This window comes from Adiantum capillus-veneris, chromosome 17, assembly GCF_014529385.1.
Source record: "Adiantum capillus-veneris isolate H3 chromosome 17, ASM1452938v2, whole genome shotgun sequence".
In the NCBI taxonomy this organism is placed as follows: domain Eukaryota; kingdom Viridiplantae; phylum Streptophyta; class Polypodiopsida; order Polypodiales; family Pteridaceae; genus Adiantum; species Adiantum capillus-veneris.
In genome coordinates, this window is record NC_140947.1 from 13,090,108 (window position 1) to 13,106,014 (window position 15,907).

General features: G+C 49.3%; 1 protein-coding gene across 3 annotated transcripts; it reads right to left on the minus strand.

The window, feature by feature from the left end:
* Positions 1-262: 262 nt before the first annotated feature.
* Positions 263-11,964, minus strand: LOC147436824 (putative chlorophyll(ide) b reductase NYC1, chloroplastic). Of its 3 annotated transcripts, XM_086486230.1 has the most exons (11): positions 11,770-11,960; positions 11,120-11,637; positions 10,812-10,890; positions 10,590-10,725; positions 2,192-2,266; positions 1,861-2,080; positions 1,629-1,697; positions 1,396-1,535; positions 1,151-1,273; positions 837-1,029; positions 263-702 (listed from the first exon to the last, which is right to left on the minus strand). In XM_086486230.1, exons 1-11 carry the CDS (start codon positions 11,855-11,857, stop codon positions 526-528), a joined length of 1,818 nt encoding a protein of 605 aa, XP_086342356.1. In that variant the 5' UTR covers positions 11,858-11,960; the 3' UTR covers positions 263-525. The 3 variants fall into 3 exon arrangements, with proteins under 3 accessions (XP_086342356.1, XP_086342355.1, XP_086342357.1); XM_086486229.1 differs by having other exon boundaries at positions 11,120-11,955; XM_086486231.1 differs by lacking the exons at positions 263-702; positions 837-1,029 and having other exon boundaries at positions 1,376-1,535; positions 11,120-11,964.
* Positions 11,965-15,907: the final 3,943 nt, after the last annotated feature.

Sequence of the window (15,907 nt, forward strand, 5' to 3'; positions counted from 1 at the left end):
TCCACCTTCAAAATGCGTGCATAGCATGTCCATCTTTGGGCTTCAGCATCACCTTGTAAGGAACTCGATTGAAGCAAAACAAGAATTTGGCAAGGCACTTGAACACAAGCTGCAACAATTTTGTGACCACAGTGGGTATCAGTTACATCTCTCAGTGATTGGCTTGCTCTCTTGCTTTTCCATATTCCTACAATCATAACAACACTTTCAATTCATGGTTGTATATGCAGAATTAAAATTACCACAAAGGTACGCTGGGTGATTGAAGTTGATACATGTACACCTTCTGCATTAGCTTTACATACAAGCATCCTTACATGGTATATATTTAGTCTGTACAATTTATGTTGCCAGATACGTCCTGGGAAGCTACTTTTCTAAAAGAATGTGGCCTTTACGAAGGAATGATTTAGCATCCCTGCTTGTGCCAATGCAAGGGATAACTCTGTATACAATGTGGGACATAAATGGCATGCAATGATTATAGTGGTCGAATTTCTCGACCATAGCTCCTCAATAAAACCTTCAAGTTCCTGGCATTCCACTCCCTGCTGTAGATAGCATTATAAATGCACAAACAACTGTGATTGAAAACACAGAAATATATGTGCTTTCAGGAAACTGGTCCATGGCTGGAAATCTTGTTCGTCCCTCTGCCCAATTGCGCAACCTGTCTGCTTCTGCAGCATAAACAGCCCTTCCCTGCACATACAATAGGGTCAGCTATTGTTGCAAATTAACCTCTTCTATGCAAGGAACAAAACCATTTCAATAAGAAGCATAGCAGATCATTATGTAATATACGCATGCAGGAGTATGGACTAGACATCACTAACCTCCTCATCAAACCATCGACCACGCCGTAGCCATGCTGTGATTAATGCTAGCAAAATCCGAGGTGGTGTAAGAAAGTTGATTGCTTTTCCAGTGCCCCTAATTTCTCGCATTCGAGGCACCAAATTTCTGGCCACTGTCTCTGGCAACTCGCATATGATGTTGAACATTTTCTTGTTTTGAAGTGATGCCCCACTGCAACCAGCCATCCAAATACAAAAATAAAATAATTATACTCAAGGAGGTGACATGGGACATCCTTGAAAGAGGGAAAATGTGTTCAATTTACAAGGCTTCAAGACTCCTGAGCTGTCACCTTAAAAGCAAGTCGGTGAGAACCATGCCAGGAGAGGCTGTGTGGACTCCAACTCGTGAGCGCTTGCACTCTTTCAATATGGAAGTGTGAAGCTGCCGTAGACCACATTTTGTTGCACCATACCTACACAAATGGCCCAAGATGTTACAGCAGTACCATAAGAATATGAAATGTGCACAATCAGTGTGGAGAGATGATGCCCTTTGATAGACTGCACAATCATACATCAGAATCTGCTGCCTTACACAGCAGTAAGAGGAGTGCTCGATCCACCAGATCCAGCTCCGTCCATATTAAAAACGTGTCCACCTTTGGGTTGCAACTTCATCACACGAATAGCCTCTCGAGTACAAAGCAACGACCCAATTAAATTGGCTTGAACAATCTGAAAGGAGAGGTGCCATTAAATAGATAGTCAGGAAAAGGCCACTGGAATAACATATTGGCATGCTTCTATGGCATGACTGAATCTTCTCACCTGCCTAATATCATCATCTGAAAATTGTACAAGTGGTCTAAAACCTTTACTTACACCCGCATTATTAACCTGCCAATACAAAGGCTTTATGAAAGACGAAAGCAGACAATAAACCTTATATCCTAGCACTGATATGAATAAATTAGCTCTTACTTAAAGCGAGACAAAAGATTTGAAAGCAAGAAAGTATGTGAAACATGGAAGGTATAAGAGTACTGATGTACCGACTCACCCAAATATCTATAGATCCAAGTTTAGCTGCTGCAAAATCAGCCAAAGCCCTTACATCAGCAACCTTCGACACATCGCATGCCATTCCAATAACTCGAGATCCATGATGGGAAGCCCTGATCGATGGTGAGTCTGTGTCCCCCATCCTTTCCGAAGGAAGGTACAACTTAGATTCGATCTCTTTTTGTAGCTCCTCGACGGTTTCGGCAACTGACTCAGGACTACAAATAGTGAAACAACAGAGACAATCAGGTTTAAAAATGTGAGTTTCACCACAAATTGCTGGTTTCTAACAAACTACTGAACATACATAAAAGATAAAGCAATCGAACCTGCGAGAAGCAATCACCACTCGGTCCCCTGATATTAAAAACTCCCTAGCCAAAGCTTTTCCTAATCCGCGTGTGCTGCAAAGAGAGACATGAGATGGATACAAATCAGTGAAGAATGAAAACTAGTATGTTGAGATTAAGAACCATGGTTTAAAAAAGAATGACAGAAATTAGACACCTGTTGGAAAAGGGCTCGCTGCTGCTGCACGCTCCCCCCCCTCTTGCGCCATCGCCTCCCCTCACCCCCCTTCTCTCTCTCGCCCTCGCGCTGCCATCAGCCCCCCTCACGCTGCATCCCCCACCCCCTCCCGCCTTGCGCTGTCTCCCCCTCCCAGCCCTGCCCGCCACCTGCTGCCCGCCGCCCTCCCCCCCTAGCTGCCCCCTAGCCCGCCCTAGCTGCCCCCCCCCCCCCCTTTGTCCGCATTATCCCCGAAGGTTTCTTTGCGCCTGGCTCTGCAACATTTGTTCTTCGGACAAGTGTTCGGCGTCCTCGGTTGCAGATTGTTCTTCTCCGTCCGCCTCTTCGACTCAGCAGTAGACACAGATGGAGGCTCCAGCTCCGCCACAAAGGGACTCGCCTGAAGCCCCCTCGCCCGACCCCGCTGAGCCCACCATTCGACTTGCTCTTTCGCCGACAAAGCAAGCGAGCCTTGCCGCAGAGGTAGAGCGCTTGCAGGCGACTTCTGTCATCTGCAAGGTTCTCGGCACCCGTCCTAGCAGAGGAGAGCTGCGAGACCTTCTCTAGGCCCGCCTTCTCGCAGAGGTGGGCAAGATTTTGGATGTTCAGATCCTCGGACGGGGGTACTTCAAGATCGAGTTCAAGACTTCTGAGATGGCCTCCAAGGTCATAGCTATGAGTCCACTAGCTATCCGAGCATCACGCGCCCACTTTCGACAGTGGCGACATGGTTTTGACCCGACTTCGGATGTGCTAGTAGAGGAGGCAAACATCCCCATCTCAGTCTGCTTTCCAGGTTTACGGAGGGAGTACCTTCCACTTCTCTCCAGGATTGGCTCCGCCATCGGGACTGTTCTGAGACACCTCGTACGGCAGCATCAGTAGCTGCCAAGGCGGCTGGCATCCCTTCAGTTCGAGTTTTGGTTAGAGATACCCACACGCTCCCGAAGGTCATCCTCTTGCCTCGGGTGAGTGGGGGTTGGTTTCAACAGAGTGTGGAGTACTCGGGTCTCCCGAACCAGTGCTTCATTTGCAGACAGATGGGCCACCTAGCGAAGGCCAGTCCACGGAGGAGGCCACGACCTGCACCTCAGCCTCAGCCCCAGCCTGCCAAGGCTGGGCCGCAGCCTCAGCCAGCGACACAGCGCACAGATTCTGAGCCACCCTCCCAGCCTGGGGCTCCAGCGGAGGAGGGGTGGCAACACGCCCGTGGCCGTCGACGCCAGGGACCACAACGACAGCCTGGCACGCAGAGTGGCCCTCAGGTGCCTACTCAGCAGCAGTGGGTTTCCACGAGGAACCGCTTTGGTCCTCTTGAGCAGGAGTCGTCCCCTACGCCAACCTCCACCTCCGCTTCACCCTCGCCAGCCTTCCCACCTCCAGATCTCCCCTCTTCCTCCTCATTCCCTCCTCCGCCCTCTGCTCCCGCCCACTCCCCACCTCGCCCCTCTGTCTCTGTCGCCCCACCCCGCTTCTCTTCTCCTCCGCCCCCCCCGCTCCTGCTCCCCCTCCTCCTGCTCCAGTACCTCAGTCGACCCAAGAGACTAGTCCCTCGCCGGCGGCTAGGAGATCTCTTGGCAGTGCTTTTGCCACGAGTCGCCTAGCGAGAGAGGGTCAGCCCTTCTTGCGGCCCCCTCTGCAGATTCAGACATCTTCCCTTGCAGCTATCCCTCGTGGTCTGACGAGCATTGACCTCCGACGCCGCTGGGATTTCTTTGATTACGGATTCACTAGCTTTCTCAACGATTCCGCAACAGACCACAAGGCAGCCTGCTTCAGGGTCCACGCTCTGTTCCTCGCCGCTAGGGGGACAGAGGCCTTGGACTCGGCAGTTGGTTTCTCCTTTCCCCTCTGTGGTAGGACCGAGACACTGTGGTCCCTCGACTCAGTGGAGGGATGGTTGCATACACAGGTCCTCGAGTTCTCTCACCACATGGAAGAACTTGGAGTTACGGATTTGCTGCAGACTTTGTGGCCACTGGCCAAGTTTGCGGTGACACCCCCAGACTCAACAGGATGTAGGCACATTGTGGTATACTTTTTTGCTGATACGCAGTGTTTGCCTTGCTATGTATACATACATGAGGACTCCTGGACAAAGGAGGTTGCTTTACGCATGGCTCGCTCTGCTTGGGCTTGGGCCAGACACTCACTACAGGCTCGCCTATCTAGAGGACGCTCGGACGCGGATTACTCCCCATCCAAGCCTGCCTCGAAGATAGCCAGTCTTGCTGCTGCGGCAGCATCTGTTCTCTCTCGCTCCCCATGAGGATCGTCTCGTGGAATGTGCAGGGATTAGGTGGGCCCCAGTTTCAATGACAGCGGGGCCGATTGCGTCAGGAGCTACAGCGTTGCCTTGTGGGAGGAGAGATTGATCTCCTTATGCTTCAGGAGCACCATTTGTCTGAGAGCCGCATTCGGCGATGTGGTCAGATTTTGCGTGGACGCTATGATACCTTTTGGTCAGCTGCTTTTGGACCTGGAGGCATCCAGGGTGGGGTATGTAGGACTATTGCGGACTCACTACAGCAGGCCATTGTGGGCAGAGGGATTATTGTGCCAAGCAGGGCTCAGTGGATCACTCTGCAGGTTCAGGGTGACCTTGTGGGCTTCCTGAACATTTATGCGTCCAATGTGGCGAGTGCTCGTGCAGAGTTTTGGTCACAGATTGTTGAGTCTCTGCCACAGGTTGACCATTGGTGTGTAGGAGGGGACTTCAACATGTTGGAGGACCCCTCTGACAGGATCGGAGGCAGCCATGCTACTGTGCATGGAGTCGAGTTAGCAGCTTGGGAGAGGTTGTGTATGACTTTGAGGGTCTCGGATACATGGCAGCATTCAGGCTTTGTGAGGCCTTCAGAGAGTCTTGCCTTCTCTAGATCGGACCGCAGAGTGGGAGGAGTGAATCTATCGCAGATAGATCGCTTCTACACTAGTGACCACTTCAGTGACATGGGGGGATCAGTGGGCATCCTGGCAGGGACATCCTTCTCGGACCATGCACCAGTGATCCTCACAGTGGCAGACAGGCAGAGGAGTGGGAGCACGATGCTTCGCATCCCAGAGCGGGTCTTGTTGGACTCGGCACTCAGAGAGAGGGTCAAGGCTCTTTGGACAGAGGGCATGGACAGCCAGGCTCTACCGGCAGACAGAGTGGCCTCAGGCGTAGCTCAGCTTAGCTACTTCTTTCTCCAGGAGACTTTGGCTCAACGGGCTGCAACGAGAGAGGAGGAGCAGCGTCTCAGACGAGGCATTGCTTCACTACAGAGGATGCAGGAGCAGCATCCAGACAGTCCATGGTTGGAGGAGCAGCTACAGAAGGCTCGACAGGAGCTTGCTTGCACAGAGGGGAGGCGCCATGAGTTTGCCTTTCACCGACAGGCATCTCAGTGGACTCAGGTAGGTGACAGGTGCTTTTTTTGAGACAGTGGGACCTCGACACTCGCATGCCAAGGTCAAACAGCTGAGGAGACCCGATGGGTCAGTTGTTTGTGAGCCTGTGAATATGCGTGCAGTTGCTACTGACTTTTACCGTGAGCTTCTGTCGGCTGAGCCTCAGTAAGAGACAGGATGCATGCAGGGAGCAGGTTTGGGCGCAGATGCCTTGTCTTGTGACTGAGGAGATGCGCCAGAGGCTAGAGATACCTCTTCAGCTTGAGGAGCTGCACACGGCTCTTAGGGCCCTTCCTCGTGGTAGCTGTCCCGGTGAGAATGGGCTGACTCCCAGCTTCTTCTTGGAGTACTGGGACTTGCTTGGCCCAGATCTTTGTAGTGCCTTTCAGTACATTCTGCACACAGGAGTGATGCCGAATAGCATGAGTGAGGGCCTGATTTACCTCATTCCAAAGGAGGGTGGCTCCTTGGATGAGATTCAACAGTGGCGCCCTATCACCATCCTCAACTCAGCCTACAAAATTCTTGCCAAGGCTCTAAGTTTGAGGATTCAGCCACTTTTGGAGAGCCTTATTCATGGGACTCAGACAGGTTTTGTCAAGGAACGTAGTATCCTTGACAACATCTTCACTTTCTGGGAGGCTTCTGCCCTGGCACGTCTCCGTGGGGAGGACCTTGTGATTCTTCTTCTCGATTTTGAGAAGGCATACGACAGAGTTGACTGGGACTTTCTAGAGGGCACGCTTCGCAGGATGGGCTTTTCAGATGCTTAGATCAGAGGGGTGTCAGCTTTGTACAGACAGGCTCACAGTCAAGTGCTTTTGGCAGGAGGTAGAGGTGAGCGCTTCATGCTCACACGATCGGTCAGACAGGGTTGTCCTCTTGCCCCCTTTCTCTTTCTGTTCTATGCGGAGGCGATGGGCAGATTTTTGGTGTCACAGCAGGTTGGTTTGAGGGGCTTAGAACTCCCTATACGGGGAGATGAGCTTCTGGATGCTGAGTTTGCCGACGATTCAGCCTTGTACTTAGAGGGCCAGGAGGCCAATCTACACAGGTGTGGGCAGGCTCTGGAGACCTTCTGCTGTGCATCGGGCGCACTGATCAACTGGAGAAAGACAGTGGCTTTCTCGGTTGGCAGTGCTCCTGTGCCACAGTGGATGCCAGGAGAGGGTTTCGGGTGGATTCCTCCAGGGACTGCAGTTCGATACTTGGGTTGTCAGGTTGGTTTGGATTTGTCCCCCGAGCAGCAGATTGCTCCGCTTCTCCTGTCCATCGGGAGAAAGCTGTTACATTGGAGCTCAGCACGACTTTCGCTGGCTGGTAGAGTAGTAGTTGCTAACCAGGTGTTGTTGGCAACTATGTGGTACATCACTTCTTGCTGGATCTTCTCGAGTTCTTGTATCAGCCAGGTAGAGAGGCTGATCAGGAACTTCCTTTGGTCAGGACGCGACACTCAGATTGCCCGAGCCAAGGTGGCTTGGTCGGTCATCACACTCCCTTGCTCTCAGGGAGGGCTTGGGATCATTGATCCAGCACAGCAGAGCAGAGCCCTTCTTGGGAAGTTCATCGTCAGAGGACTTCTTCCAGGCGAGGAGCCCTGGAAGGAGTTCTTGCTGCAGAGGCTTCGTGCCAGGGTGCCTCGGTCAGGAGGACCTTGGCAACTTTCGACCAGATGGATCTTCACAAAGTTGCGCCGAGTTGGTTTGAGCAGGAGACTGGAGGACCGATTCGCTGTGAGTTTGCTTCGTTCTTGGGAGCTCTTACGACGTGGCCTAGAGCAGAGACAGCCGACATGCACGGAGGAGCGCCTACGGCAGCCCCTCGTCTGGAACCCCATGGTTAGCACCCAGAGAGGCCACTTGGTTGGGAGTAGGCCTCATGTTTCTTGGGGTCCCATGGCAGCAGGTCCAGCGCGCTCTCTAGGTGACTGGCTAGAGTTCACAGCTCTGTCAAAGGAGGTACATGCTGTCCAGCTACAGGGCATGAGAGGGGTTCAGAGCATGTGTCAGGACATCTCCGAGTCACTTCCCGCTGAGTGGCTCACACCTCTCGAGCCAGTAGCACCCCAATGGATGGGAGCCTTCACACGACTGGAGGTTCTCATCTCAGTCAGGGCCTGTTCAAAGACTGTCCCAGCCCTGTTCTTCGAGCTTCAGGGTGGGAGACGATTACAGCGAGTTGCAGTAGAGGCCCCGCAGGTAGCAGAGTGCTGCTTCCAGAGGATCCGTGTTGTGGGCATCTGTGGGAGGACTTGCGTCATAGACCCTGACCCAGCAGCTCTTGAGACAGGGCACTGGAGGCTATGGGCTTGGGAGTGCTGTCCATTGGCACGAGTGCAGTGGGATCCTGGTGAGTGGCTATGGAGGGACCCCTTCTCTTCTGCAGACCGCCCAGGAGTCCCTTTCTTTCAGTACACTGTTCGGCTAGGACGTCATATACTTGCAGCGCAGAGAGAGGCCCGCCCTGCTGCAGCACGTCATTAGCAAGAGGAGGGCCTCACAGTTGAGTTCTTGGCAGCTTTTTGGCAGAGGCTGTGGGACTCCAGACAGCCGAGGCGCGTCACTTTGTTCCAATGGTTGGTTGCACACAGAGCCACAGCACTTGGGAGCTGGCTTGTGCATAGTGGTCTCTCGGCCGCATGTACAGCCTGTGACCAGTTGGTGGAGAGTCAGCGTCACTGTCTTTGGGACTGTCCCTCGGCCCAGCAGGTGTGGCTACGAGTTCTTCGGCTGATGCTTGCCCTCTCCACGGCTCGACAGTACACTTGGGGGGCAGCAGCTTGGTCCACCCTCATGGGCCCGGCACTTCAGTTTGAGCTATCTTCCACCAGCAGGATGATAGTGATTCAGGGGGGGCGACCTACACTCCAGCCTGTTACAGATCTTGCTCCACAGGAGTGGAGCAGTGAGAGGGAGGAGTGTTGGGAGCTCATCAGCGGCTTAGCTCTCTGGTTCATCTGGCGGGCCCGCTGTTTCCGCATCTTTGAGGCTTGCCCTGTGCCACCAGCAGAGACTGTTCGTGACTTTTGGCTAGAGCTGATCCATACTCTCACAGGACAGCTTGAGGGACTACAGGGCAGCTCCGACCGCATGCGGGAGCGCCGAGAGGCTTTCCTTCGACTCTGGCGCCCTGGGCCTTTTTACACCATGGTCCAGGGGGTGCTTAGATGGCACTACTGTCCACCTGTGTGGCTTTTCCCTCCTCCCATCTCTTGATTTAGCCCCATTGTATATATGCTGTTTTTTCATTGGGAGAGTCTCCCCATCATGCTTGTTGTAGCCCTCTCCTGCAGAGGTGGATGTAGCCCTATGGGCAGTTTTCATTAACTAATAGAAAGATCTTTTTCTCGGAAAAAAAAAAAAAAGAATGACAGAATCCTGAATGGCATTTCATTGCAACAGTACATGTAAAACAGTTTCCACTAGATATATGTAACCAGCTTCTGGCTCGGCAGAAGAGGTGTAAGCGGTGCACTCTGAATCAGCAATCGTAGACACTTGATCAACAAAGATGGACATAGATTTCAATACCATATGCTAAATACGAAAACAAAAATGGTACAACACTGGCCCTCGACTCTGAACCATAAAATACAGTATGCACAAAGGTATCTGTATCTATGTTATGAGCCTCCCTGCGGTAGAAAACCCTTCGCACTGTCCTTCCACACTGTTGCCCTTCAATAGCACCTATGCGTTGTGCCCAGAGTGCTGCCATCCTGATGGCTGCCTTCGTTTCCTCCTTCGGCTTATACTCTGCAGTTCGAAACCCCACCCCTCCCCCTTTCTTTCTGTTCTCCGTTTTCTCTTTCTGCATGCTGTTCTGGGTTCTTCCTGTGCTGATTTTTCTCTTGTGTGTGCTTTCTTCTCTTCATGTCTACATTCTCCTGTTCATATTTTATTTCCTGTTGTGCGTGTGTGTGCACGTGAGTATGCACATATCAGTGTGTTTCACTTGTGAGGGGTGGAGGGTTTCTGAAGGAGGGGGGGGGGGGGGCATTTGGGTGTGTACATCAGAGAGGCATGGGATGTGTGTCGGGATGGGATGCATGTGTGTGTGTGTGTGTGTGTGTGTGTGTGTGTGTGTGTGTGTGTGTGTGTGTGTGTGTGTGTGTGTGTCACAGATGTTAGACAGGATATCCAGGGCTTGAAACCCAACAAAACACATTGGTAAGGAACCATCGGAATCTGCCCTGTCAGCAAATTGGTATACACCACCCCTTTTTGTGCAGGCTTGCATGGTAGGAAAGCAATGGCTATTGTTAGCCTTGCAACCCCAAATATGGAAGGTTTTTTATCAATCAAAAATAGGATGTTATTTTTGTCTTCGATTCCATGAGAGAGGACCCATTACAGTGTATAAATAGAACCTGAAGTTCAGATTTGGTGAATTAAGAATTTCAGATCTGTGTGGGGCTCCTCAATGGACAATGTTCAATGCTGAAGATCAACAATTTTGTTGAAGTCATTGAAGCATCAATCCCCTAAATACTAGCACTACTAAAAAATTAGAGTAGTGTCCTAGTGTTACTTTGAATGGCTTCTGATCAGCTTTGACCTGCAGATTACATCTATAATCTTGGTCAACACATTGAAGCCACCAACCACAGGTCACATCTCATGCACACAGAAAACATTTCAACTAAATTCAGAGACGAGAATGCACATGTCAAAAAATCAATTTATTTACAGGCATCCAAAATGTCAAAATTATTTGAAAGCTGAGAGAGAAAATAGCGTCTAAACGCCAGCAAACAAAAGACAACTTCTTTTGAGATCTGCTAACCTGCCAGTGAGCAAAAGACAAGTGCTTTTGAGATCTGATTACCTGCCAGTGATGACTACATTCCGTGGTCCTGATCGCACTCGTTTTTCCATCACCTTCTCAGCACCAATCATTGACCCAGATATAATACCAGCTAACCAACTGTACCAGATGAGGGTCTCTAGCTCCGAATTCCCACCTACACTCAAAATTGGTTGTGACTTTCAAAAGAAAATATTGGACCAATTACTACTTTTTAAAATTATTGGAGACATTGAAGCGTACCTGCAAGCTGAAAGCCTGTAGCCAAAATGGCACCAGTGGCCATCATGATAAGTATAAATCTCCCTACATGGCTTGTGAGCTGAAAATTGCGATCAAAACAGTACAATGGCTCATGTTATCAAATGTGCACTTACAATGGCGGATAAAACATACGTTTCTATTCCAAACTGAAAACTAAATAGTGTGCAACCTGTTGACTTGTACATGTGTGACCCCTAATTCCAGTGCAACCTAAGAATTCATAAACCTATGATACATAAACCTGCAAAAAAAACATGAAAGATAGCCACATAGGGAAACTAACTTACTAAGAAAAAATCAGCCTCAATCTGTCGCAATCTCTTGCCAATCTTCCTCCTGTGGTATTCAGGTGGAAGTGAGCCATTTAACAGTCTCATGAGGCTCCATGAAATATCGTCATCTTGCCATTCATACTTCTCATCCTTGACACTTAGAGACTTGTTGAGGTAAGTCCCGCTCAAAAACTGTACAATGGGACGAACAACCTTGACAAAGTGTGCTTGGAACCAGGTACCATTACCAAGGCTGGATGGACTGCTTGTATCATCTTCAGCTCCTGACATCTCTTTCTCATCAATCTCATACAAAAACTCTTCAAGAGTAAGTGGTCCTCTCTCTCCATCCAGCACAGACTGGTCGTTTACGACAGTTAAAGGCTCAGAAGTGGAGGGATCTCCTCCACTCAATCTGCCTGAAAAGCTGCAGCTCCCCTCAGCCAAATTGTCATTGTCGAGGCTGGCGAAAACCTGAAATGTATTCTTTGCTCCCCTATGAGCAATTTGGGGAATACTTAACCGATGCATACCTGAGATCAGTTCAAGCCGAGGAGTGTAGAATGACACAGGGAAAACGTCAAGACGAAGCTTGGTTCGATGAAAAAAGCATTCCGCAGTCCTTGAAGATATTTGCCATTGCAAAGAGAAAATGCAAGAAGTACCACTAAAGCGAGCTCGGAAGTCTGTAGACTTTACGGTGATCTTGCGATGGAGTCCTTGCGCTGAGGAAGAGAGGCAGGCGCGCTCCATTGCCCGAGCGCTGATTCTTGCCCTTACAAAAAATGGTTATTCGTTGCAAGCAGAAAAGGGCTTGCTGAGATTCATGCCAATAGAATTTCGCCAAAAGTGTCGAGTGCTCTTTTGTTGTGAGAAAGGGAAGAAATATCTGCTCCCCGTTTGAAGCAGGACAACTAAACACGCCACGTTACACCCACACGCCCTCCACATCATTGTCCTCCACGTCACGGTTATCCAATCGTTTGGGGAGCTTGAGGAAAATATACTAGCATTGCCCCAATTTATAAATGTAATTCCTCAGCCATAGGCCCCACAGTCAGCAACAAGATTCGTACTATGGTACGGTTCACACGAGGGTGTGGACAAAGTTTTCGTTACATCAACCCTTCTTGTCCTACTGCACAAACTCTGCCTTCACGAAGCTAATTTTGCCAAAAACAGCAGAGTTGGCTCTCAAGTTTCAGGAAAAAAACCATTTTGTTGAGCATCGTAAAACTTTGCCTAGCCCTCCGTGCAAAAGCCTCTATGACTTGAAGTGGGGAGCCCCAATTTATCACCCCAAAAACAGTGATCTGACTAATTTGGTTAACCATGTACAAACTTAGTTGTCTGAGGTAGGCACTAACGATGTATAGATAGCAACACATAGCAATAAGTTGAAAATAGCGAATCCAAATAGCACATGCTATAGAGGCACGGAAGCCAGTAATTCTAAGAGAGATGCCATTCAAGAGCAAAATGCAGGCTACATGCATGTGGAGTAGATGGTAATGAGTCTCTCTATATGGTCATCGTCATTGAATCCATGCTAAGGTTGCCATGTTAACCAAAAACTAGGATACTATATTCAACTCTAACATTGTTCATCATTTGAAAGGAAAGCCAACCACGCAAACAGCACATCCATGTGATGAGTAGTCATGGGTGTCAAGGCTCGGGAAAAGATAGGTTCGCTTTATCCAAAGCCTGTTCAAAATGAAAAATGGTCAACTCAAGTTTGGGCAAGAAGGTTCTCAAGCCCGTTAAAATTATTAAAATTCTAGTTATATATGAGATTTTTAGTGTGCTTATCCCTCTCAAATTTATAATTGACCTGCTCATATGCGTGTGAAAAGGTTCCAAATCCGGATCCACAAAAAATGTTTCCCAAGCCCTGATGCCATTGGGTGTGCTTATTAGCCACCCACAATAAAATCGGGCATTGCCAATTTAAAGGCTTGTTACCGCAGAGCCAAGCCCCTAGGTCCTACTACTGGCTCTACTTTGCGCTTCATTAATTAATTAAACTGTAAGATTCCTTTCCTAGCATTCGCAAAAGCAAAAGTGCCCCACCTTAGCTGTTCCCACGCAGCCCCTGCCCCAGGCAAGCAGCTATCCCTCCCCTTCTTTCTCGCATTTGTCTCCCTCCTTGGTCACTGCCCACATTGCCCTCAACCTCAACCACTACCACAGGAGAGAGACACAGAGAGAGACAAAGAGAACCCCCCCAATGCGTCTCCTACCCCTGCACATCTGCACGAGAAACACAGAAAGAGACAAGGAGAACTCTTGGAGCTCCAACTGCTCCATCATCGCCGAGAGAGGGAGACAGAGAACCGTCTCTGAAAACACACACATACCCCATTGATTTCACACTCGCAGATATCTCTCTCAGCTTTGCCCTTACAGATCGCTTACCAGCTATGCCCTCAAAGACTCCATATATTTCGCCCTCCACCTTCCCTGCTCGATCGCCCCACAACATGTTGACACAATCAAAGCTCCCCCTCAATCCACCTTCCCCTAATGCATCCCATACTAGACATACGGGGTCCATTTCAATGCTTCTTTTTTTCCTTTAATTTAGGAGCGCAAGTAGATCTGTGCTCTTATAGAGCAACATCCCAATAAAATCGTGAGTACTACTCTCAGCATTGACCTGCAGCTCATTGCGATGCCCTTCCTACCCTATTTGTTAGGAAATATGACGTAGCTAAATAGATATTTGAGTAGATTACTTAATGGAGAGAGATAGATTTCACACACAAGAGATTATAGAGTAGAGAGAGAGACAGAGAGTACACACGATATACGTGGTTCACCCAATGTGGGTTACGTCCACGGGAAAGCAGCCACTAAATGGCTTTAGTACTTCAAAACAAGAAGTAGTTTACAAAGGGATTATACCCTTAATGGAGCTCCCGCCTTGCTTCACTCTCACCACCTCACACTCACCTTGTTGCATCAACTTCACACTATGAAATGTGTGTAGAAATGGCCTCCTTTTATAGGCCAAAAGGGTTGCCCTCTCTCATGAGAGGAAGCCATGTGTAGCCGCCCTTGTGTAGATAAGTCCAAATCGGACCCTTCAATCCGCCCATGTGTGGCCGCCCTTGAGAAGACAAGTCCGCTTTTGAATTCGGCCACCGGCCATTGACTTCCGACCACCGGCCATCGACCATTGACTACCGGCCACCGGCCAACCAACCGGTTGTTTTCCGACCACTTTCCGGCCGCCGACCGACCATAATATTCCGGCAAAAATGAATATTCCGGCAAAAAGAATATTCCCTAAAGTTGCCCCTAATTTTTGGCCGTGAAAATTTTGGTTTCTGGCGAGTGATTTTCCTTCACGCACGATGGCTTCTCCTCATAGTGGGAGCCTTACAAATGTGCACTTTTACCACAAAAAATTACAGGGGTAAATCAAGCTCCATACTTAACAATCTCCCACTTGGAGACTGATCTCCAAACCAAACCTGTGACTGCTTTCCATCCTGGCTTCTTATCCTTGAATGCCGATTGAAGATGAGCAAAAGCTCAACTTCTCCTTATTGACCACCTTTGTAAACATGTCTGCAGGATTTTCACTTGTATGCACCTTTCCTAGGTTTAGTCGTCCCTCTTCCAAAAGAGTGCGTATGAAGTGATATCTCACCTCAATGTGCTTTGTCCTTGAATGAAAGGCTGAGTTCTTTGCAAGATGGATAGCTCTTTGGCTATCACTGTACAAGACACAATTGTCTTGTTTGAATCCAAGCTCTTCTAAGAATCTGTGAAGCCACATAATTTCTTTGCTTGCCTCCGTCATTGCTACATACTCTGCTTCCGTGGTAGAAAATGAAACCACTTTCTGCAGCTTTGAAGCCCAGCTTATTGATGTGCCTCCAACCATGAACACATAGCCAGTAGTGCTTCTTCGAGTATCTTTGTCACCTGCCATATCTGCATCAGCATACCCTTCTAGAAAAATATCAGTTCCTCCAAAATACAAAGCATTTGTTGTTGTCCCTTTTAGATACCTAAGTATCCACTTCGCAGCTTGCCAATGCTCTTTACCTGGGTTGTCCATGAACCTACTCACAACTCCCACTGCATGTGCAATGTCTGGCCTTGTCCAAACCGTAGCATACTGTTGGAATTAGGGTTGCAGAGAAACACACACAGCTTGGAGAAGACGAAGGAAGCTCAAGGCACACTATAGAGAGTGTGTTACTTAGTGTGCAATGGAAAGATAGATAGCCCTAGAGTGATGGGCGTATATACAATGCTCAGGGGAAAAAACCTCCTAAAGAGGGAAAAAATGCCCCGGCGGTCCTAGTGTGTTCACACACATCACTACCACATGTATATGGTAACAAATCCCCCCTGGAGTGATGCGGTGAACGAGAGCTGGCACATGAGTAAAGGGAAGTGCCATGCCCTGAGGACAGGATCAGTCCACAAAGGGGAGTAAGCCCAAAGCTTTGCAGAAAGCTTCAAGCTTCTCACGAGACAATGCCTTTGTGAAAAGATCTTCAAGGTTGTCCTGTGTTGGCACATAAGCCAAGCTGATCTCTCCTGTTGAGAGCCTCTCCCTGACATAGTGGTAATGCACCTCAATGTGCTTTGTGCGAGCATGAAAAACTAGGTTCCTCGCAACTGCCAATGCACTCTGACTGTCAGTGTAGATAGTGTTGGCAGTGTCCTGTCCAACACCCAAATCAGCCATAAGGCGTCTGAGCCATACACACTCAACCGTAGCTGTGAAGACTGCCATGTACTCAGCCTCACAACTCGAAGTGGCCACAATAGGTTGCTTCT

Excerpts from the sequence above, each read along its gene's own strand:
- LOC147436824 (XM_086486229.1), bottom strand. The coding sequence starts at position 11,857 with ATGGAGCGCGCCTGCCTCTCTTCCTCAGCGCAAGGACTCCATCGCAAG. Across the intron at positions 10,891-11,119 it reads TTGAGGCTGATTTTTTCTTA|CTCACAAGCCATGTAGGGAG; the intron begins GTAAGTTAGTTT and ends CGCAATTTTCAG. Across the intron at positions 703-836 it reads GTCGATGGTTTGATGAGGAG|GGAAGGGCTGTTTATGCTGC; the intron begins GTTAGTGATGTC and ends TTGTATGTGCAG.